The sequence below is a fragment of the Tasmannia lanceolata genome, unplaced genomic scaffold (assembly GCF_043159265.1).
Source record: "Tasmannia lanceolata isolate RefF3 unplaced genomic scaffold, GAP_Taslan_0.1 ptg000006l, whole genome shotgun sequence".
In the NCBI taxonomy this organism is placed as follows: domain Eukaryota; kingdom Viridiplantae; phylum Streptophyta; class Magnoliopsida; order Canellales; family Winteraceae; genus Tasmannia; species Tasmannia lanceolata.
The window spans coordinates 1881860-1905712 of NW_027518683.1; the positions used below are offsets into that span (position 1 = coordinate 1881860).

The 23853-nt window shown below is 38.7% G+C and overlaps 1 protein-coding gene and 1 long non-coding RNA gene across 4 annotated transcripts; one reads left to right on the forward strand and one right to left on the reverse strand.

The window, feature by feature from the left end:
• Positions 1-6943: 6943 nt before the first annotated feature.
• MPB2C (movement protein binding protein 2C) lies at positions 6944-20059 on the forward strand. Of its 2 annotated transcripts, none has more exons than XM_077381468.1 (5): positions 6944-7309; positions 7385-7468; positions 10098-10463; positions 14534-14752; positions 19697-20059. In XM_077381468.1, exons 1-5 carry the CDS (start codon positions 7121-7123, stop codon positions 19859-19861), a joined length of 1023 nt encoding a protein of 340 aa, XP_077237583.1. In that variant the 5' UTR covers positions 6944-7120; the 3' UTR covers positions 19862-20059. The 2 variants fall into 2 exon arrangements, with proteins under 2 accessions (XP_077237583.1, XP_077237581.1); XM_077381466.1 differs by having other exon boundaries at positions 6965-7309; positions 19676-20059.
• Positions 20060-22048: 1989 nt separating this feature from the next.
• On the reverse strand, positions 22049-23004 carry LOC143878201 (uncharacterized). Of its 2 annotated transcripts, none has more exons than XR_013250895.1 (4): positions 22852-23004; positions 22595-22717; positions 22399-22478; positions 22049-22302 (listed from the first exon to the last, which is right to left on the reverse strand). It is a non-coding gene; the product is annotated as an uncharacterized LOC143878201 (long non-coding RNA). The 2 variants fall into 2 exon arrangements; XR_013250896.1 differs by having other exon boundaries at positions 22399-22485.
• Positions 23005-23853: the final 849 nt, after the last annotated feature.

Below are 23853 nucleotides of genomic sequence, written 5' to 3' on the forward strand. Positions count from 1 at the left end.
TCTAATGATACGTTTGCAAGTCACCAGTCAAATAGTTAGGATCATCTCATAAGTGTGTTCTGTAGGCATGCAGTGATATCTCCGTAGTAATGGCAAATTGGCAACACGATGAATGGCCTAGATCTAATGCTCCGTCAATGGCTGGAAAAAAGAGTTTAGGTTAAACTTTTTAAATCAATAAAGATCTTGGGATTTTTAGACCTCTTTTCAAATCCATAGTGTCATTTTCCTTGGTGTAATAAATATAGATATTGTTCCACAATACTCTCCTATGAAGTCGCATACAACCACTTAGGTAACCACTCTCTCACCAGGAAGGATATTTGTCATACCTGGTGAGTCGTCCCCATCAGGATGAGTCAACCTACACGATGAGTCATCCCCATCGAGATGACTCCTTTGGCATAGCATGGCTCATCCTCTCCTAGAGTTCTTAATTCACATGTTATGATTTTGGAAAGCACCATTGTTAAAAATGATTTAACTTCAAAATATAATGTATCTTAATATAAAATAAGAAAATTGTATTCATGAACTCATTACAGATCTCTTAAAGAGGGATGATGGTTACGTGATCCAATGGAATCAGAGGCCTAGGATAATATTATCAGCACAATGATAAATGATTAGATCAATGGATTCAATCATGTTCGCATTGCACACAAGCACTGAAAGTGTCTAACTAAGAATCGTAACAGCTACTTTATTTTAACAAGACAACATGGTGAAGGGAGATGTTTTGAATTTCTTGTGCAAACGTCTGACTTGTATGGTGCCACTTATGTCATATTATGAAAAATGGGACTGCCCACGTCAGTGTGAACACTAAAATACCCCTTCCCTCTTTGTAGAATAGATATTTACGAAGCTATAAAGACACGCCAACTATCTCAAAATGCATTAATATGACGTTGTTGGGCAGTCCCATTTTTCATAATATGGCATAAGTAGCACCACAAGTGTCACTTATGGTGCCACTTATGTTTTGGACTCACAATCAGTTTTGGACTCCGAGTCAAATAATCAGTTTTGGACTCACAATCGTTTCTCGAAATTCAAAAGAAACAGAGCCTTAAGAAATATTTTTTCGATCTTAGTTGAGTGGGCAAATAAAAAGATCAAGTAAAATAAACGGATTGGTGACGACACCAGCTCACCTTCCCTTATATGGTGAGGTAATGTAAGAGGTCCTCTTGGGAAGGACGAGGGGAGGAGTATATATTCGCCCCCTTTTTCTACTCGGGACAGCTCCTTTTATTGTATTGGCGGCAAAATTTGTCTGTCGAGGATGAGTCTATTTCTCGTATTGAAACTGGGTCTGCTAAATGGGTTTTGCAAAATACCTAGACACTATATCACAATGTTACAAGAGAGAGAATTTTTCAGAGATGTGGAAGAATATCTAATATGGTTAGAAGCTGGTCGTTATTTTTTAATAATCCAAGGCATGTGTTACTATGGGAAGCTCTTAATAAGATGAGTGCAAGAGATGCTTGACTTGGGCCCACTCACATGATATCAACATGATCTGGGTCGTTCATGAATAAATAATGTGATAAGATTTGAGCATTTGCAACCATTTGATCATTTAACTCGAACATTAACCATTGATTATTTTTACTTAACTAGGTTTTTTTTCTTAATTTCGACCTAAATTGCTCATAAATTTTTTTTACAAAAAAACAAATTTTACATCCAATCTTTGTAGACTTTGTTTTACGCCCGTTTTACGTCTAAATTAAGAAATGGAGCTTTAACCATCTATTTGCAAGCCAGTTGGAATAAGTATGATTTTTTGGACAAGTCATCTTCATGGTAGGACCTACAAAATTAAAGATCTAGATCAGGCTTGTCGTGTGGATGGGACCAGATTAGGCCTCTCTTATCACGGCTTCTCATTGTATCATTCCCTTTAATTTTGAAGATAAAATACTCGATGAACTTGAGATTTAATTTAAATATCTCTCTCTCTCTCTCATGCAGTCGTATTCCTAGCCTTCTGAGTCGTCCTCTACAATATAAAGGCAGATCTCCTTCATTTGTTCGGAAGAGGAGGAGAAAAGACTTCTGCCAATTTGATGTCCTTTGGCTTTAATGTAAGCAACAACCCTATTAAGTACTTGATAGGAAGGTGGTGCCTCAAAACTATAGTCGAATTATTCTATTCTTTTCAAAGAGACTATATGACAAGATAGAAGTCTTAAACGTAGGGCGAAAAAACTAGTTCAAAAGCCCAATTAATAGAAGACAATGTCTAATCTAGGGCAACAACTCATAGTCCAAAAGCCAAATAGGGGACAATGTCTGCTCCGTTTGTCCATTTGTCCAGACGCTCTTTATCCGCCAAGTGGTGGAAAGTTTGTTTACGGTGTCAACCCATCTAGAGGCTTCTGTTATTTTACCATTCCATACCATATATTATCTCGATAAGAATAGGGATTTGCTAGGGCTGCCACTTCAATGAATTAAATGAAAAGACAAATTCTGTTGAGAAGTGAGCCTATGTGGCTGCTATCTCATGCGACAGCCCGCCTGTGAAATGCCTTCTGCGATGGTCCCCAGCAATTCCACAAGATTAACATCAATGAATCACATCCAAAGTTTTAAATTTTGGCCCTCACTGAAACCGAATATTCGGCCGAAATCAGGTACACAAAAAATTATAAATTTTTATTTCATCTAGAAAAAGAAAAGAGCTATATAATTAAAAATTTAGGTTGAATTTCGGTTTAGGCAATTTCAGTTTCGGTGTTGTCCGAAATCTGAAATTTCAGATGTCGGCCGAAAATTTAAAACCTTGATTACATCATTGTATTGTAACTTGCAAGGTTATTCCATTGAAGCCAAGGAAATCTTGTTAGGTATCGGTCCATTCATATCGTTGGCCATCTAAAATAGTATAGTAAAATCTTTTAAGACAATGCTACAATGTGTAATCGGGTCCGTTCATATTGTTGGCCATCCAAAATATAGCCCATTACCCTTGGTCCCCTTCTCATCCAAGGACTCTACACCATTTTATCGCGCATGGTGAAAAAGGCATCCTCTTTTAAGCCGATTCTTGGACGACTCAAACTTGCGATTTAGATGTTGGCACCGGGCCTGGACCCACTAGGTTGCTTTTGATGGTCCACCAGATGAAGGTCCCGATCACCACGTGTGCTGTGTCACCATCGTTTTTGCTTATCAGGAGGAGATAATGTTGTTAGGTGATTACAATTAACTTATTGGAACTTCTTTTCTATCTATCTCAGGATCAGTGATCCCTAATCTGATGTGTCACATAAGCGATCCAGACCATTCGTATTTGCCAGATCGATGCTGCATGCCTTTGAAACCTTTGATAATTCGGGATTAGTGATCCTTTGATAGTTCATTGAATGTAAAATCAGACGATGGTGATTCTAACAATTGATCAAGTGACCTTTTACGTATGCAAATGGACAGTTCAAAAATAAAAGCTGACTAGTATTTTACATTCAGGCTCAGTTTCTTTCGACGTAAAACTGGATGTAAAATTTGTTTTATGTGCATTTTTACAACATAAAACAAAATTTACGCCCATTTTTACGTCGAAATAAATGGAGCCTCAATGATTAAAAGTACTCTGTTCAGATGATTAGAATCACTCTATTGGTATGGTTTTTGTGCTACAGTTCATCTGTGATTAGGATCACCATATGAGAATGGTCTGGATCACATACACGTAGCTAATTGATTAAGAATCCCCAACACCAAAAACAATAAAAATGTGCTAATTGATACCTCCCTTGGAGATTTGCATTGATATGAATACACAATTTAATTGTATCATATTGCGGCTCCTTTATTTTCTGGGCATGTGGATGTGGGGGAGGGTTGTCAAAAATCTTCAGATTTTGAGTCCAAGACTGATTTTTTAATTTTAAATTAAGGCCGTGTTTGTTTTGGATTTTTAGGACCCACTGTGAGTCCAAAACTGATTACTAGTAAGGGTGTCAAAGGATCCAGACACCGATGGACTCTCCAAATCCGAAGCTTAATGGACAGGACCTAGACACATTACTAGGATCCGGACAATCCCGCGTGACATTCTAAATTCCCATATTATTATACTATTTTATGAAAATAACCTTCAATTTTTATAACATTAAGTATTATTTCAAGGGTATTTTAGTAAAAATAAGCCATATCTACCTTTCGAGCAATTTCTATTTCCAATATTTGTTCATTCATCTGTCTCAAGTCTGACTCGGCCTCTTTGATCTTTTCCTTCTCTAGCTACTGACTTTAAGTGCAGTTGCAACTCGTCGTACTCTTTTGAGAATTTTAAATCTGTACAACATAAGTAGGACCTACTAGGACGCTCTGATGGACGGTCCAATTTGAAATGTATCATGATTGATACGAGGACGAGGGAAGTAGGATCTGAAGAACAATCCGAATCCGATCCGACCGATAAGGTATTTGAATGGATCGTGACTGAGACATAGGTGGATCCGATATGAAGTGGATCCGTTGTATTGGATTCGGAATTAAGGCCATGTTTGTATTGTGTGATTCGAAAAGTAATTTTGAGTCCAATAATTTTAAGGGATTTGCTAGGCAATTTCGCGGAAAGCTATTTCATGGCTGGCCTTTGCTTGTGAGAGATGCCACCTCGTATGAATTAAATAGAAAAGACAAAATCTGTCAAAAGTCAACCTATGTGGATGGTCTCACATGCAAAAGCCGGCCACAAAAAGGCTTTTCGAGAAAAGTCCTAGCAAATCCCTAATTTTAATTAATCCTCAAAACCCAAAACAAACAGGGCCTTAAAATTAATTAAGGAGGTTTTCCGTTATCTTCACTCTCCCAGAGCGCAATGTCAAGCCGGCCGTTTTACTTTTAGAACTACAAATACCCCTGGCCTTGTATGAAGCTACCAAACTGCCACAACTATCTTAGAGTTCAACTGCTTCACTCGTGCTAAATCAAGAAAGGATGAAGAGTTTTTCTTTTCAGGTTTCTCATCATCACAAGGAATACGTTTTGGACCATTGATCAAATGTTCCTAATTCACATTGATACCTAATTCAATGCCTATCCGCTGAGAAAAATAATCAATGGCCTACATTCAATCTGCAGAAGTCTACAAATTTGATGGTTAAGATCACTTGATATATGTTGCTTCTGGATTGTTGCTCATCTACATTGATACTGACTAATGGCTTGCAAAATAATAATGCAATAAATATATCCAATGGCTCACATTCAATATGTCAAACTCTAAGGGGTTGTTTGGATACATGGATTTTAGAATCCAGGATTTCTTCAAAATTGTAGCTAAGAGACAAGAGAAGAAGCGTACCAACCGTCATTTTTGACTTCTCGCCCTTCTTTCTGTCAGTAAGAGAGTAATATATCCTCCCATATTTTCAGATTTTAGAAATCTCAGGATGCAGGAGAGATTTTTAAAACCTGAATTTCTCACTTAAAATCCAAGAAATGCTGTCAGGACAGCATACAACAGCTTGATCATGAACCCTCTTTTACACTGTTTTCTAACTAAAATCCTGGATTCTAAAACCCGCGTATCCAAACGGCCATTGATAGGATCAGTGGAATGATTTTACAAGTGAGATTTTTCTCCCATCTAGGTGAGCGATCTGTCATGAGGATTTTTTGTTCTAGATCCAATGGTCGAGCAAAAAACAATCGTTTAAAGATCTTTAACAGTTCTGAATCCTCTGTATCTTTAAGCCTCTGTTTTAGGAGAGAGTTTAAGGGGGACTTTGAAATGCAACAAAGGTGAATTCTTTCCTTTTTTCTTTCTTCCTCATCTCATCTAATTGTACTTTCTCTTCCATCGTGGGAGATTTTGCACTGGATGACAACTAATAGAATCTTAACAACACGATTGTGACAGTTAGGATCACAACTCTGATGGTGCTTTTGATCTTTTAGATTAGAGGAAACTTCTCACCCACTGGATTGAAGCCGGAAGAAACGTGATATTCGTTCAACCTCCATCACATGAGGCATGCTAAACTCAAGGGCACCCTTGCCAAAATGGGCTGAAAGGGTGCCCCTATTGGCTGCACATGACTAAAGTGCATTTACAATGAAAGATTATTAAATGCACTTTGGTCACGTGAGTCTAGCATTCTTTTTTGCAAGAGCACCCTTGATTTTTCCATTCCTCTAAATTACATTTACATGTAGTAGATACGTAAAAGTAGGGGTGCAACTTGGGTCAGGTTCTACCCGTGGGTCGACCCGACCTGAAAATAGCATGGGTCGGGTTTAGAAATCATGGGTCTTCGGTAGGGTCGGGTTTAAAGAAAAAAAACTCGAAATCCGGCCCGACTTGCGTAGGTGTACTATGACATTTTTAATTATCTCTTGAATAACATAGCAAATTATTTTTCAATATATTGATATAATTATTTTCATTGAGGTGATCATGGTTGTGATGTAGAAATATAGTTTCCTTCTTAAATTTATACACTTGATCATATAAATTTAGAGATTTTTGGTGTGAAGATTTGTTTTTTTTTTCTGTAGCGAGTCAACGTGAAAAAATCCGACCCGACTCGAGAATTATAATGGGTAGGGCCGGGTTTGGAAATTGTGGGTTTTCTGTAAGAAAAAAAAACCATACCCAACGCGACCCGAGATATTTATATGGGTAGGGTAGGGTTCTTCAAAACCCGACCCGCCTGACCCGAGTTGCACCCCTAGTTAAAAGCTATGAAGACCTTTACATCTATAAGATCTTAAATAACTTGGGAAAACATTCGAAGTTAACTTTTCCTATTATACATATACATATAGCACTGCAGGCCACAAAATATAATAGTGGGATGTGGGGTGGCTCATTATATTCCAATGAGGTCGCGCTATTCTAAAGCAATCCAAAAGTGGCAATTCCGTATATTATAAAAAATTTCAAGGGCATTATTAATACGATATATGAATCCCTTTTCAAAAATCAAAATCTTATTCCCCAACAAAGAGGCCCCTGTCCGGAAGGAAAACGAACAAAGTCCAAATCGAGTCTCTGCTCTTTCTCTCTCTCTCTCTCTCTCTCTCTCTCTCTCTCTCAGAGGGGGGAAAAAAAAATCTAGGGTTCTTTGATCCGAAAGATCGTCTGAGCGAGATGTTGGAGCAACAGCATTTTGAAGATCTAGAGAGGGAAAATGGAAGTTTCTTAGATCCAAACGCATGGCATTCAGATGAAAAACACTCTTCTTCTTCTTCCCCGAATGGTCATGGAAACAACGGAAATGTCGATAGAGTACTCTACAAAAACCTCGTCGAGATGGTCCCACTCGTTGAATCTCTCATGGTAAGCTCTTCGATCATTTCTTCTCCTTCTCACTTGTAAAATTTCCTTTTCTTAGTCGAGTTCAGTTATTTTCAGGATCGGAGGGCGAAAACGTCATTTACGCGCCGTGCCTCCCTCATCTATACTCCTACGCCTTCACGAGAATCTTACCCTAAGAAGGTAAGCATTGCCATTTTGAAGTTCTCAATTTAATCGTTTCTGGCAATTAACCGATTGTATCTGTTGGTTTCATCTATTTACTGTACTGTTATCCTCTCTCTCTCTCTCTCTCTCTCTCTCTCTCACACACACACACACACACACACACACACACACACACACACACACACACATTGTGTAGGCGTTTGGGGTTTTCAATTGAATTTATGATTTTAGACTGAAGCATACAATTTTGGGTTTATTTGTTTTATTCTCCAGTGGATATATGTTCTTTGTTTCATTTCATTTGTGTCTGACATGGGAAATTTCTCAATGCCCTTGTGGGGGTTATGACTAAATTTGATCGATTTGGACTTTTTGTATTGGTTTTAATAAAAGGGATTATGGTGCTGCAATCTTCATTGCCTTCATATAATTAAAGAAGTCATGGATAATGTTATTTCTGTACAGAAATAATTGTCATGGTTTCCTTGCGAAGTATAGTAGAGATATTTTTTTCTTCTTCTGATGGATAAGCTTCATACGAGCTGCTTTGTTTCTCGTCTCATGATCAGTCAGTACTTGAACTGTGTTTCCTCGATATCATTTATGACCATATCAATAAAACTGTACTGTAAATTTTCCTTTTTATTTTTCAACTAATGCGCAATTGACTTTAAAATCTTTGCTTCTGTTGGACATTAGAAGATGATGTTTCTTAGTGTTCTTTCAACTATCGAAATAAGAATATGAGATTAACTATGACTATATTCTTCATTTTTTTTGTGATTCTCAAAGTTTCAATCCACTCTCAGGACATCTCGTCACTCAGTCAGGGTCTTAAAATCTCATATGCAACTAGGGTTGACATTATATTTTTTGCATTCACATATACTGTAAAAAATCCACTTGAAGCTTAAGGGTTGATGTCATTAAAATGAATGATTTTTAGATTTCAGAACTTTGTAATAAGTCATAGAACAAATTGGTATGATCCTTACCCAGCACTTCTGATTATTGGTTTTTTATCTTTTGGCATTCTCTATAGCTAGGTATCAGTTGATGGTGTACTAAAGTGAGACTGTATCCGAGAATCACTTTGCCGATATTGATAGAGGTGGGATGGCTTGAAGTGCATTTAATTTAAGCATTCATCTTATAGTGCCTCCTGCCCTCAATGAAGAAGACCAATCATAGTATGAAGCCATGGAGGCTTGCGTTCCATTTGTTTCTCAGCCTTTCTAGTCATGAACTCTTTCACTGTCTTTTTACCTGCTTGTAGTTTTACTTCTAGCAAAATAGAATTGTTTTGCTGTTTATACACCATGGAACCGAAAAATGTGCCATTATTCCATCCTTCTCTCGGTTGTTCTTGTTAGAAAAATGATGTGCAAATCTGTAATTTAGGATTCGAGAATACCTTATAACAAATTAACCTCACAAGTTGAAGACAGAGATCAATAATACTATTTTCTGCAATAATAATCTGTAAAGGAAAAAAGAAATCGTTAGATCACTTATCGAGTTGAGGCACGAAGAATCTTCGCTGTCCTTAAGGCAAATCTTGCCCCCACTATGACGAATCAACGGTGCAGATGGGCGTCTCGGCGTATGCCTCCAGGATACAACAACTCTCGCTTCAGGGGTGTGCACTCATGCAGCCTGGATGCTTAAGAACTCGCTTATATTTGCCAATAGCCTTGAGCAGAAAACCAGAGAGAAAAACCAGAGAAGAGAAAGAGCAGAAGAAGAATTTGTCAAGGATGTCCTTCTGTTTTCTCTAAAACCGATTTATATAGAAAAGTAATTGACACGTTAGGGTGAAACGTCGCACTCTTTTAGTGCGTGAGAGACGTTTTCCAAACGGTCACTAAACCACGATTAAGGAATCTCAAACGGTAAAAAAAGAGTTAGAACAAAATTAAATAAATTCTTAACCGTTAAAAGGAAAAATAAATAAATAAAAAGAAAAGCCTTAGGTCCACGCGCGCGGCCGGCCGAGCCGAGCCGGGCCGGGCGGCGCGCGTGTGTGGTAAGATCAAAAGCCCACCGGACCCAAGTGGGCGATCCGTGCGCGTAGGATCCCTATGACCTCTTGCTTATTCACAAGGTTAAGAGAGTGAAAGTATATATATGGCCACTCTCATCCTCTCACACTTCCCATCTAGGACTAAAGTTTTCTCATGACTTTAGTCTTTTTGGAGGGAAGCCCAAAAACATACATATAAAGACTAAAAACACCCCATTGTAAGTTTGAATTACAAAAAGACTTTTTTCACATAAAAAGTCATCAGTTCTCTTCTAGATTCTTGTCAAAGGCATCTAGTTGGCTGCATTTCTCTAAGGATCGTACCAATTACCATACTTCTCCAGAGGAAACTGGGATATATATTTGCTAATTCTTTGAATATGACATGTAAAGAGACGATGTTGGTTTTAATAAGGTTTTTTCTAAATTGAGAATATCTATGCTCGAGTTAATAGTCTGGGCATCATTCATCTGCAGTTTCTAAGCATACCTTTTGCAGCCTCATTTTTTTAATAATTACATTTTCCTATGTATACAGTTTTAACATCTCTAACATGTTTCAGTGCCTATAAGGTTTTTATAATGATTGATTAATTAAATGAACTCATATTGAACTTGCAGATTGTTGACCCAAAAGGCAGGAAAACAGCTCAAACAATTCCCTCCAAAAAGCCTAGGGATCATGTAGAGAATGATCCAAGCAAAAACATCATTCGAGACAATCGAGACAGCTGGGCTGATGACTACTCAATTTTCTCGTCAAGGGCAATGGCAGCAGAGAAGGATAGGGACGATTTGGTAGTCCTGCAGGAACAGGTGGAGGATCTGCAGAAGAAATTAACAGAGAAAGAGGAAAATCTGAAATCTATAGAGAATTCTATGAACCAGATGAATTCCCTTCATGTGGAGTTTAATGAACTTAAACGCCAAGTTGCAGAGAAGGACTCATTAATTAGGTCTGCTCATCTACAGCTCTCCGACGCCAAGGTATTTATATTTGGATGACCTTGTTAATTACTTAATTCTGTATATTGTGTATCCCTTTTAGTGGGAATTTTCACACACACATATATCTATACGTGCGTGCCCAGATCATCTCAGTCATGGCTTTGGCTTTTCGCTTTAATAAAATTCCACCATTTAACAAAAAGGTGAAGGATATTATAGTGCCATATTGCTATGAACCCTATTACTTGGTAATATTGGACATCTAGAAACACTTATTTTAGAACATGATGTGCAAAATGTAATGCAGTAGGTTCAGGGGTTATATGGAATGCAGCACTTACATAGTTCCTAAACGGAACACAAGTTTATGTAGGACAACTTGGGAGATAATGGGTTTAGGAAGATAAAGGGATGATTATTGAGCGTTTTGAAGAGGTTTTGGAGATCTAAAATCTAACTTTAGGCTAAATGATCAAGTTTGACAAATAAAATCCAAATTAAAAGTTCAGATTAGGAGAAACTTCTCTTTTTTAGTAACTGGCCCATATGGTCGGAGCATATCTGACCTGTAGGGTTGTTGGTTTGGTCACCGGTGTTTGACATTGATTATATGACACTATAGGCTGTGTGTTTGTTTGAATAGTAGCAATACAGGCTGTGTTGGGTTTGTGAATTTTTATTACGCCGAGGACTTGTATGCGAGAGGTCTACTATCGGCTATGCCTTTATTCTTGCAAGTGCTGCTGTGAGTTGGAGGTCGACTTTACATTCGACAGTTGCATTGCTAGGACAGAAAGCATAGGACATGGCATTGACTGAGAAGTGGATGGAGCTATTTGGTTGACAAGGCTAGCTGGTGACTTCCATATGTAGGATACGAACACAACACGTTATGATGGCCAAAGTGAGATATTTTTAATTTGTGAAAACACAATTATATTATTCGACAGCCAGGCATATTGATTTCAAGTATCATTTCATTCACAAACTCATATATGAGGATGTTGTTTCTTTAGAGTAGATAAATCTACCCGGCACGATGATTAAGCCTCTTCCAGTATATGTTCAAGGATTGTTGATTATGTGCTGCCCCCCCTCCCCTCTCTTCTCTTTCTCTCTCTTCTAGTATCCACCATAGGTAAGGAGTTAAAATCTCTTCCCAGAAATCAGATATGAGAACTTGTTATGTTATCCAGGTCAAAGCATGCAAACTCTTGGAACTGATGGAGATGAATGCAAATCATGGTTGATAGCTAATGCTACAGGTAGAAGGAAGGTGTCGACTATTATGACATTTTCTCTCCAGTAGCACTTCTATCTCTACGTTAATGTCTAGTATTGCATTGTTTGACCTTGAGATAGAGTAGCTTGCTGCCTAGACATTGTTCTTACATGGCGAAGAGCAGATTTACATGCATCAATTAGAGGGGTTTAAAGTTCAAGATTCAAGGCAAGGAGGATCATGCCTGCAAGCTGGAGAAATTGCTTTATGATCTAAAAATGTCTACTCTGGTACAAGCGATTTGATGCATTTATGGTAAGGCAAAACTACACTAGAGGTGAGTATGATAACTGTGCTTATTTTAGAAGACTTACTGATGATACTTTTGTTTATTTGCTTTTGTATGTTGATGATATGCTTATTGTAGTGAAAATTATGTCTGGAACGAACAACTTGACAGATCGACTTAGCAGTGATTGTATGTGAATGACTTAGGTGCTGCACAAGATTTTCGGTGGACATATAAAGAGATAAGTTGGACAGAGTGGGCTTGTCTCAGAGGAAGTACATTGAGAAAATCCTTCAGTGGTTTTAGAAAGCAAGATTCAAAGCCAGTGAGTACTTTGTTCGCATTCGCAACCCACTTCCAGCTTTGATGTAGAGCAAGCCAATGGTAGTTGGAAGGAAAGTATTACAATAGGCCTTCAATCTCCACTTGGTTCTTAATTTCTATCATACAATTAAGATCAAAAGTAGGCATGCAAGGGCACTAAGAGCAAGTCCTTTGAAATGACAATGTAGCTTCATCTTGGGTTGTCCACTTGCAAGCTGTTTTCCATTCAATTCTTAACATCTCAAAATTAAAGGAGGCTCACTCTCAGTTTCATTCTTTCCTTCCCTTGAGAGCAACTCAATGTATCAATTGTATTGGATATGCCATTTACACAAACAAGATCCAAGCATAAATTTTGACTCTGAAAATTAAGTGCCAAAATGTTCAATGCCAGTGGATTACAAAACTCTATATTAGATGAGAAAGAATACAATCTGTCACTTGGTCTAGCAGATCGATTTATGCAGGTAATTTGGGCTGCTAATGCTGACCGAATATAGTGGCTTGCAGGTGGATCGGAGCGAATTTTGGTGCCAAAATGGGATAGGGAGCTGTAAACAATACCTTCTCTGATCCAAACAATTCTGATGGTTAATTTTGCCCAAAAATATAGAGCATGCAACGACCTTAAGCTATGCTACAGAAACCTTCTCCAAGAATTTTAATCGGAAATGCAGGGGCTTCTTTATTCAATTGCTAAGAAAAATGAAATAGCAAGGAAACATACGAGCAATTCATTGGATTTCGATTTCCCTGAGGAAAATTTCTTTGAAACTCAACAAGAACAGAAAAAAGATATATGGAAATCCAGTAACACGTCTCCAATCGATGGGGCAAATGGATCCTTACCGAATTTCCGGAATGATATCAGGTCCTTGTTTGCAACAAGGATTACAAACAACTCTAGGTAAGAAGATGAATAATCCGGTCACCTCCTACACACTACAGATGCTTGGTTAGAGCTTCTCCTTCCTTAGCTAGGTTGCAGGAGCTCCCAAACGAAGAACCAGATCCGAAATTTCTCCTTATTTTTCAAAACGCCAAAAGTAAATAAAAAAATTTCAGATTCGATCCAATCTCGAGCGTCCCCACGCCCGAAGTAAGATCAAGATCCCTATCTCCTCCAAAAATAAAAATAAAAAAATAAAAAAAAATATAGATCTAGATCGCTTCCGCCGTTGCGCTCTACGTCAAACTTATATTAACTCTATCGAGGATGGATGATGAGAGAGATGACATGTCCCATTTTCTGTATGCAAGTGTATTAGGGAGGAGTTGTTCTGGTGCTTCACATGGATTCTATAGGCTGTGTTTGAATAATGCCAATACCGGCTGTGTTGGGTTTGTGAATCCTTATTACACCAAGGACTTGGATGCGAGAGGTCCACTAGCGGCTATGGCTTTGTTCTTGAAAGTTATTTATGAGTTGGAGGTCGACTTTACATTCGACAGTTGCATTGCTAGGACAGAAAGCATAGGACATGGCATTGACTGAGAAGCGGACGGAGCTATATGATTGACAATACTAGCTGGAGACTTGGGCATATGTAGGATAGACCGCTGCGCATTGTGATGGCTAAAGTGTGATATATTTTGCGAAAAAACAATTATATTATTCAAGGACCAAGCATATCGATTTCAAATATAATTTCATTGACAGTACATATATGAGGATGCCGCTTTGGAGAAGATACATCTACCTGGTACAATGATAAAGCCTCTTCCAGTATCTGTTTATGGATCCCCAAGGTACAGTGTCTGGGATTAGGAGCAGTGCCTCTAAAGCACAAAATATGGATATTTTCATTATGTGAAAGTCACATTGTTTGTGTTTGGGTGAAACTCTTGTACTGAGGAACTAAGGTTGCAGTTATATGTAAGGTCTTGGTTGTAGATTGTATCTTGTGCTTTGTTATCTTCGCATATAGTGGCGCTCACCTTCACTTGTAGAGGTAGTAACAGAACACTTCAAGCCATGTAAATCTTGTGTGTTCTTCGTCGGTGCTTTTTTGTTTGATTTTTCCGTTTATTTGCAGTTCCATCAATCCTAGATCAACGTTTTTCACAACGAACACTTCTATGTAGCTGTTTTGGTTGCACATAATTTAGATATTGTCGCCACTGCCAGACTTTGCTACGTACTTGTACCCACAACCTAGTAACGTTGAGACTAATGTTGATTTGTTTTGACTATCAAGTGATTTCTCTCTCTCTCAAAAAAAAAAAAAAATTGTCCATCCCATGAAAATTCACACCTTGTTTTTCCTTATGCAGATTAAGCTTGCAGATAAGCAAGCAGCACTAGAAAAATTACAGTGGGAAGCAATGCAATCTAATAGAAAAGCCGAGAAGCTTCAAGAGGATCTAGACTCCTTGCAAGGTGAAGTCTCAACATTTATGCAGGTTTTTGACGAACTGGCTAGGACTGATTTGGCTGTGTACACTGAGGAGGACAATACCCATCCCTATCATCTGGATGAGTTGCCATATATGGTAAACTTTATCTTCATTTCTTTTCTTTTCTTTTTCGTTCATTTATTATTACATAGGAAGCTCATCCTATATAATTGCTCTTGTTCCTTTTCCTATTTATTGACAAATTATCGGCATTTTCCAACTTGTTGAATGACAAGAACTATACCAAAAGATTGGCGCAATTTTTGTGGATGATAAAAATTCACAGGAAACCTAAAGTCTAATGAAGAAACTCTTAATTTGTCCTGAATTTTTTTATTGCATTTTCATCATATTCTGTAAGGGAAGTGATATACTTGCCCCTCTTTCTTCACCGGGACAAACTGATAAAATTGTATTTTGATTAAGTTATACATCTGCAAATTACAAATTATGGCAGAGATTGCCATAACATATTAACTTTTGCGTTGTTGTACACCTCCAGCTAAGACATCCTCTTCCTCAGTAGCTTCTCGTAAAATGTGATCATAATTTATAAATACATGAATATCACCCAGTAGATCCCAGCCAGGGTTGATCGCTGCTTTAGATGGCTTCTGGAAAGAAATTTCTTTTAGTTTGCAATTAGCTTTAGTTTATTTTCTTAATTGCTAGTGCCGGAATTCATTTTCTTGTTTATAGATATCCTTTATTTTTGTTCACTTTCTTTATTTTACTTCAGAGGTTATTGTGTGCACAAATTGCCTGATATTTAATTCTTGCATTCTTGTACACCTTCAGCTAAGATATTCCTAGTGGATGCCATATTGATGCGGCCAGAAGTTAATCGTTGTTTTAGATTAGATGGCTTCTGGGAATAAATTTCTTTTAGTTGCAATCAGCTTTAGTTTATGTCCTAAATCATAGGTGGTGGAATATATTTTTATTTTTTTAATTTCTAAAAGCGTTATTTTTCTTCATTTCGTGGATTTTCCCCAAGGCTTTATTGAAACATCTTGCCCCAAGCTGTTTTGTTCTGTTAGATCGAACATTTCTTGTAGATGTTGCTCTCTCTATGTTTTTGTTGGTAGGACTGTTGTGAGATTGTGGGATTTTCTTTTGTTTTTGCAGTTCTTTCCCCTTTGTATTACATCGCATTGCTCATCATTAATGCATGTCAACCTCCAAGGACTCCATCTTGTAATTTCCCATCTAACCTATCACAGAAAAGCATACCAACAGTTAAAGCCCATTTACTGGATCTCTTATTTGATGGGTACCCAAGACCTGCAGGGCTTTAATAGAAACACCTCAACTTTATCCTACATGTCTTCGTTACCATGAAGCCCTCAAGAATGCCATCCTTTGGTTCTTTCCATCAGACCATTATTACTTCTTTTCTTGGCTCACCCTCTTCTCTTCAACTGCACTATACCTTGCTCATGTACCCCCCATACATGATTTCACAAGTTTCTATCATTTCTTTCTCTCCATGTTTCCCACAGTGACGTGGTCAAAGAATCCTCGTCTCCTACTTTCATTAGGAGTAGGAGAGGGGCGTTTGGTTAATAAATCCAAGGAAGATCCGGAGAACACTACACATTTCTTTTCTTATAAAAGGAGTCCTAGTGTATGTTGGTCTTTTATGTTATTATAGCTTATTTAGGGGTGGGAAGTTATCTGATTTGCACGTTGGTTAGAGTCTAAGTAATTTTCAATCTTTGAGTATTAGAAGAGTTTGACCGTTTAGGATATTTGAGTCACAGTTGGAATAGAGGTTTTAGTCTAGAAGTTGAGTCCTAATCCAAGAGGGGACATCTATTTTAAAAACTCACGTCCATGGGTTTGTATGGATGTTTTTCGCTTATTTTGCTGAAATTAAAGAACTGGTAATTTTGTTCTTGGTATTATCTTGTTCTTTGTGGATTCAAAGAACAGCCCCTTGTGGGTTCAAGGGTTTATTTGAACAGAGGTTGACAGCATTCAACCCCGTCTTGTTCTTCGCGCTTCCGGCTACGCCAGGTGGTATGAAAGCCTTGCTACTTTCCATGGCTTCCTACGGAGAACGAGAAAATCAACAAACCGTGACAGTGGAGATGTTTAATTCTCTCCAGGCTACCGTTAATCAAATAGCGGAGCAATTGCCACGGTTGAATCTTATTGAGAGCGAGCAACCCCAAATCGACGAGGTGATCCGCAACGGGAAGCTCAAGCTCTAAATCGAGTTCAACGTCCCCGCACAAGAGTTACGTATTTTCCCGACGATGATTACTCTAGTGAGGAGGAATTCGAAGACAGCATCCATCTGAGACATACCCGTGGTCGTGTTCTGCAAACCGTGGCTCATGATCGCGAATATCGTATTAAGGTGGATTTGCCCGAATTTAATGGCCAACTCCGTATAAAAGATTTTTTTGATCGGCTTGCGGCGGTCGAGAGATTTTTCGATTATATGGAGGTTCTCGAGGAGAAAAAGACAAAACTTGTGGCCATCAAACTCAAGGGAGGCGCTTTGGCATGGTGGGAACAACTTCAACTTTCTTGTACAAGGATGGGAAAGCGACCAATCCGTACATAGGCACGGATGCGTCAAATCCTTCGTCAGAGATTTCTTCCCATTGATTATGATCAAGTAGTCTTTCAGCAGTACGAAAATTGTCGCCAATGTAGTAGATCGGTTCGAGATTATAGAGGAGTTCTACCGGCTATCGTCTAGAAACGATATTTCGGAGACCGAGGCAAACGGGTGGCATGCTACAAAGGAGGTCTTCATCAAGCGATCCATGATCAAATCGCTCTCCACCCGATTTGGACGTTGTCTGAGGCAGTAAAGATGGCGGAACAAGTTGAGACCATGTTCAACTGTTCGCCTCAGAGAGGTTTTTACGTGAGTCAGACCGTGGTAGAGACATCGCAGACGACGGTTCCGATGGCAAAAGAGAAGGTGATTTTGGATCTTCCTGTTGGGGTGGGTAAATCTGCTCAAGCATTCTCAACACAAGGAAGAGGACGTGGGGATGTCCCTAGTACTTCGACAGCTACCCAAGTTCCACGACGGGATCCGTACGAGTCACAGTTCGAGCAACGGATCATATGCTACAAGTGCAACCAAGTGGGTCACAAATCCAATCAGTGTCCCCAAGGTGGCCGGCGTACGACAAATCTAGTCGTTGGTGACAAACATGAAGAAATGAAAAAGAGCATGAAGAGGACGAAAATACGGACGATCCCATTCCTACTACTTGTGCTCCTGGGCAATCCTTGGTGATACATCGTGTGATGTGCACATCAAAAGTAGAGGAGTTTACACAATGCAACAATCTCTTCAGATGCAAGTGTATAGTCAAAGAAAGGTTTTGCAACGTCATCATTGATGGAGGTAGCATGGAGAATTACGTGTCAAAGGACATGGTAAAAAAGCTCAAGTTAAAGATAGAGAAACACCCTACTCCCTATAAGCTTGGTTGGATTTCAAAGGGTAACGAAAAAAAAGTAACTGAACAATGTCGAATCCCTTTTGAAATTGGTGCTTTTAAAGATGAAATTCTTTGTGATGTTATCAATATGGATACATGTCAGCTTTTGTTGGGGAGGCCTTGGCAATTTGACAGGGATTCAATTCATAAGGGGAGAGATAACGTCTTCGTTGTTCGTCAAAACAACAAGAGTTATGCACTTCAACCTTTGGCGGATGAGAAGGACCCCAAAGCTTCTCAAGTGGAGAGGCAATCATGCTTGACAATAAAGGAGTCATTTTCCAGATCCAAGAAGAAAGTGATACGTGATGGTGTCAAAAGGAACCAAAAGAAGCCTACTCCGCCTAAAGCTAATTACAACTCGGAAAAAGCAAAGCATCGGCGTGTCAAAGTGTTTGAAGTTGGAGGTGCTATAGCGACATTACGAACGAACTCGAGGTCGAGTTCTCTTCAAGTGGCAGGGACTGACGTGGTCAAAGAACCCTCGTTTCCTACTTACATTAGGAGTAGGAGAGGGGCGTTTGGTTAATAAATCCAAGGAAGATCCGGAGAACACCACACGTTTCTTTTCTTATAAAAGGAGTCCTAGTGTATGGTGGTCTTTTATGTTATTAGAGTTTATTTAGGGGTGGGAAGTTATCTGATATGCATGTTGGTTATAGTCCAAGTAATTTTCAATCTTTGAGTATTAGAAGAGTTTGACCATCTTTGAGTATTAGAAGAGTTTGACCGTTTAGGATATTTGAGTCACAGTTGGAATAGAGGTTTTAGTCTAGAAGTTGAGTCCTAATCCAAGAGGGGACATCTATTATAAAAACTCATGTCCATGGGTTTGTATGGACGTTTTTCGCTTATTTTGCTGAAATTAAAGAACTGGTGATTTTGTTCTTGGTATTATCTTGTTCTTTGTGGATTCAAGGGTTTATTTGAATGGAGGTCGACGGCATTCAACCCCCGTCTTGTTCTTCGCGCTTCCGGCTACGCCACACAGCAGGGCAAACAGATGTATTTTCTGCAAATATTCACCCTCTGGCACTGGCTGCCCCACCGAGAATTGATAAAAAAATGAGCCATGGAAGTTCTGTATCATAGTTGAGATCTGAGTCATAGTGAGATATCCCATTTTCTCATGTTAGGCACGACAAGCTAATTTAGGACAAAGGCTTTGTTGAGTTGAGTTGAGTTGAGTTGAGGCGCGACAAGATAATTCCCTTGTTGAGGGTTTTTGATGTTTGTGATTTGCTTCTGGTTTCATTTGAATCATTTCCCTTGGTGTGAAACCGTTTGGAATTTCCTTGTTTAAATAGTCATCCTCGGCAAGAACTTTCCCAAGGCAAAACTTGATTGAAATAAAAAATCGATGACCTGCTTTAGCGAGTTCTTCATCAACTCCAGCAAGTTGCTTGGTTGAGAGAAAACACGGTTGAGGTTGTGTGCACGACACATCCATTACTTTGTATATGTTTTGCTCTTTTTCAATAATGTTTTTTTTAATTTATATAAAAATTTGGGTATCTGTTAATCTGTGATTCTGCATTCCTTGTAGCTTAATAACGGATTGGAACAGGAAGCTGTCGATGAGATTGAGATGCAGAAGATGGAAGAGGCGAGGAAGGCATATGTGAGTGCTGTTGCCGCGGCTAAGGAAAACCCAAGTGAGGAATCCTTGGCCATGGCCGCTGAGGCCAGGTTTAGGCTTCAAGCTTTTGTATTAGGGCCCAACAAGTTGTAAGACTGGAAATGGGAGCAATGGTCTCGATGCATTGATAGCTCCTACTGAAATGCTGGCTCACTAGCTACTTATTTGTAACAACTTGGTGTCATTATTCCTGACAATTGCACTGGTTTCTATATATGTATCTATAGATTATTACCATACCGAAATTCGGAGAATCAAAGTGTTGAAGAGTGCATTCTAAACTTTTCAAAACCTTCGATCTTGGCTAAGTTGAGCAACAAGTTTTTTTTTTACAAGCAACAAGTGTTTTTTACAAGCAGGCAAGTAAAGGGGGTGGTGTAGGCTTTTGTGGATTATTGGTTTTCTATCGTCCATTTACAACTTACAATCAAAGGTTTAAGGTCATTTGAAGGGGTAGGCTTTTGTGGTGGTGTTCTTCAAGTTGCTTCACTGGATTAATGGTTGGAATAATTTAGGGCTTTTGCGATGACTACATAATGTAGTGGCCTCTCCAAATTGTGGACCCTGTCACCCTGTGCATCAGAATCGTCCAGTCATAACCGTCCGATCCATGGGTTTTACTCGATAGAAAAGGACAAATCAAGCCAGGGATCCAACGGTTAAGAACTTAAGATTATCTTATCAGTGTAAGTGATATGAATGTGGTGTGTGTCGAGTTGAGCAATTCCTAAACAGCCAAGATCAAAAGATGTCTAGTCGTAAGTCCACAACTTCAAATTGTCGTAAGTTCGGATCTGGCCATCAGATTAAGGCTAATAAGTACTCATTTTCATTGTCTTGCACGGCCATTTTAGGGTTTTGGTAGTTTCGAGTTCATATGTAATGCATTGTAACCACAACACGAGATTTTATACGGTGTAAATAGTCCCTTATTTTTCTAAAAGCACTGTACGGTGTACACCGTAGGATGATCCAAACCGTCCATTTGATGGGCCATAACATAAATAGGTTGTGCTCAAAAAAACCATTTCCATAGGATGATCATATCCCTTCGATCTATAGAGGAAATGCATATTATGAAAACCTCTATAGATGGGAGGGTTGAAATCATCACACGTAAATGATTTTTTGGGCACAAACTATTTATGTTATGGCCCATCAAATGGACGGTTTGGATCATCCTATGTTGTAGGCCATACAGTACTTTTGAAAAATACAGGACTATAAGGGCTTACACCGTATGAAATCTCAACACGAATATTGTTTTATTTTTTACTGAAATATAACTTCGGTTTGCTCTAACTTTCCTCGTAGATTCAATGCCCTTCTCTTGAGGTTGATGACGTGCTCTTCTAATTCTTGTTTTGGCATTTTCAGCTACGCTAGAATTGGTAGGATTATCCGTACAAGTTCTTAATAACAAGATTTTACTGTTTAAAAATTGTATTTAATTATACTAACCCAACCAATTAACGGTCTAGATTCAACACACAGAAATCATTCAATGAGATAATTAAGATTGTCCAATCAGCGTATTTTGAGCTATGGTATCTCCATGGTAGGATCAATTGGTGAATGCTCCAGATCTTGCTAATGCAGTTGCATGTAGGGGTGTAAACGAGCCGAGCCGAGCCGAGCCGAGCTTGGCCAGGCTCGCGAGCCTTATCGAGCTCGGGTTATATTAATTTCATACCCCTCATCTTCCCTGGACAGCCCTATCTAGTGTAATTTGACTATTCTTTTTACATAACGGGGGTGGTCCAAGTAACAAATGGGGTTCCAAAAAAGAAGTGACATATTTTGCCTCCCCCTTTCACTCCCTGGACAACCCTTTTAGTGTGTGTATATATATATATATATATATATATATATGAGAAAACGGTTCCTACACATATGTGTAGGGAGTTCTCTACACACTAGCTTAAAATACGGTGGGGGCCCACATTGTTTGGGTGATCCAAGCCATCCATTTTAAAGGCACTCACATAGATAGACTGTCTACAAAAAATCAGATCCATAGGATCATCTCAACCCTACGATATATATATTAAATTCTTAATGAGCCTTAACGAGTTGAGCTGAGCCAAGCCTGGCCTAGCTCGGGTTCGGCTCGTTAAGCTGGCCAGCCGGATCGGCTCGACTCGGCTCGTTAAGGATTCGAGCCAAGCTCGAGCGAGCTTTTGAGCCCGAGCCAAAATTGACACCCTTAGTTGCATGTCACAGGACCACTTAAAAATCAATTCTCAAAATCCATTTTCAAAATCCAAAATAAACAGGAACTTAGGAATTGTGACCATATAACGAGTATCATTTTCAGATTATGGGCATCTTATAGCATCATTCCCCAGCAAGGACATGAAGGCAAAATGGAAGAAAATCATTGGATATCCGTAAAATTGAGACAAAAAATGAAAAAAAGTGCTTTTTAAAATCTACAGCAGCGAAGACCAAAGCGCAAGGCGAGATGCTTCTTTAAATGCATTCCCTCTGGTTTTGGCATTGTAACCGGGCTTCCCTCCCCTTCCCACGTTAATCTGCACATTATTGGTGGAAAGATTAGAAAAATTATAAAAGGGCACTTTTATCTAATTCTTGTCTTTGCTCTAACCCAGGATTTTGGATGTACTTACATGGGGAAAGCAAAGGAGACTCCACTAGCAGAGCTACTACCAGAAAATGGTATGGCCCCGGAGCACGAATTTGGAGGAACCTGAAATCTTACATCCACACCATACAATCACATTCCAATGCTTACTAATTCAAATATCATGGTCATCAATGTTTATTTATAGAGGAATGCTAGACTCAAGTATTTGGGTTATTCACCTCTTCATCATATTTATCATCTTCTCCTACATTTGTTTGGTGAGACTCGTCTCCTCCTCCATACATTAAACCCTCCTGGTTGTATTTCTCCTCAATTTCTTCAACCTCATTCCGAGAAAGCTGCTGTTTTAAACCAAGAAACCGTAAATAAAATATTAATGTGTTGTGAAAAACTCCAAATAGCAATATGTGATTTCAATGGCAAAGTAAAACAAAAGAAAAAACACAAACAATCACACAAAGACACAGAGATTTACGTGGTTCGGCAAAAAGCCTACTCTACGGCAGAGGCGACGAGAAAATCCACTATAAGATTCAGAGATTACAAGAGAAGATCAGTCTCTCTTTCACCAAACCCACTAGAAACCCTAGCACATCATTTTCCCCTTTCTTTAGAGCTCTAAACCCTCTTTACAAGACTTGCTAAAAAAATAAGCCCTAAGCTCCTTTATATAAAGCGGGCTTTAAGTTAGTCTTATCGGGCCAAAAAACACATAAACGGGCCGGGCCAAGCAGAATAGGCCCGAATATGTAGGACCCTAAACGGGTTTGAATTCAAGACATCCAACTCAACAATGTGCATATGGTTGTTTCACATAACAGAAAATTTTAATTAACAAAAAATGATCAGATTTTGACCCCTTTTAAAACTAACCTTTAGATTTTGAACCAGGCCCAATTGCCCATTCATGTGTTCAAGTCCATTATCTTCCATGTGAAGGTCTTCGCTGTCTTTTGAGCCGAAGGTAATGAAGTCTTTGTTCATGGAAAGCAGCTGATAAGGATCCGTTTCCTTTTCCGCACTCTGTGAACATATTAGCAACAGTCATGAGCTAATTGATTGCCATTTTGAAATTTAATATGAAATATGCCTATATGTGAATGAAAACCTCTCACACTTCTGAATGGGCCTACATACATGATTATCGCATGATCTAGATTTTGTTCATATAATGGGGCCTCATATGGAGATGATATAGCCAAAGGCCCTATTTGTTTTGGATTTTGAGAACTAGTTGTATGTCCAAAACTGAATATTCCAATTGATTCGACATCCCAGTAAGGATCCATTACGGTGTAGAACCAAATTCTGACTCTAAACGATTCTACATAATGTTGTTTTGATTCTAAAATCGATTTACAGTTGGGAATGAAACACCCAATTTTGACGATGATGAGTTCTATATATGTAAAATTTTTAATGAACATGCATAGCACATGTTTTTGGCTTTTATTAAAATCAGATTGTAGAGAAATCA

Excerpts from the sequence above, each read along its gene's own strand:
- MPB2C (XM_077381466.1), top strand. The coding sequence starts at position 7,121 with ATGTTGGAGCAACAGCATTTTGAAGATCTAGAGAGGGAAAATGGAAGT. Across the intron at positions 7,310-7,384 it reads CACTCGTTGAATCTCTCATG|GATCGGAGGGCGAAAACGTC; the intron begins GTAAGCTCTTCG and ends AGTTATTTTCAG. Across the intron at positions 7,469-10,097 it reads GAGAATCTTACCCTAAGAAG|ATTGTTGACCCAAAAGGCAG; the intron begins GTAAGCATTGCC and ends TTGAACTTGCAG.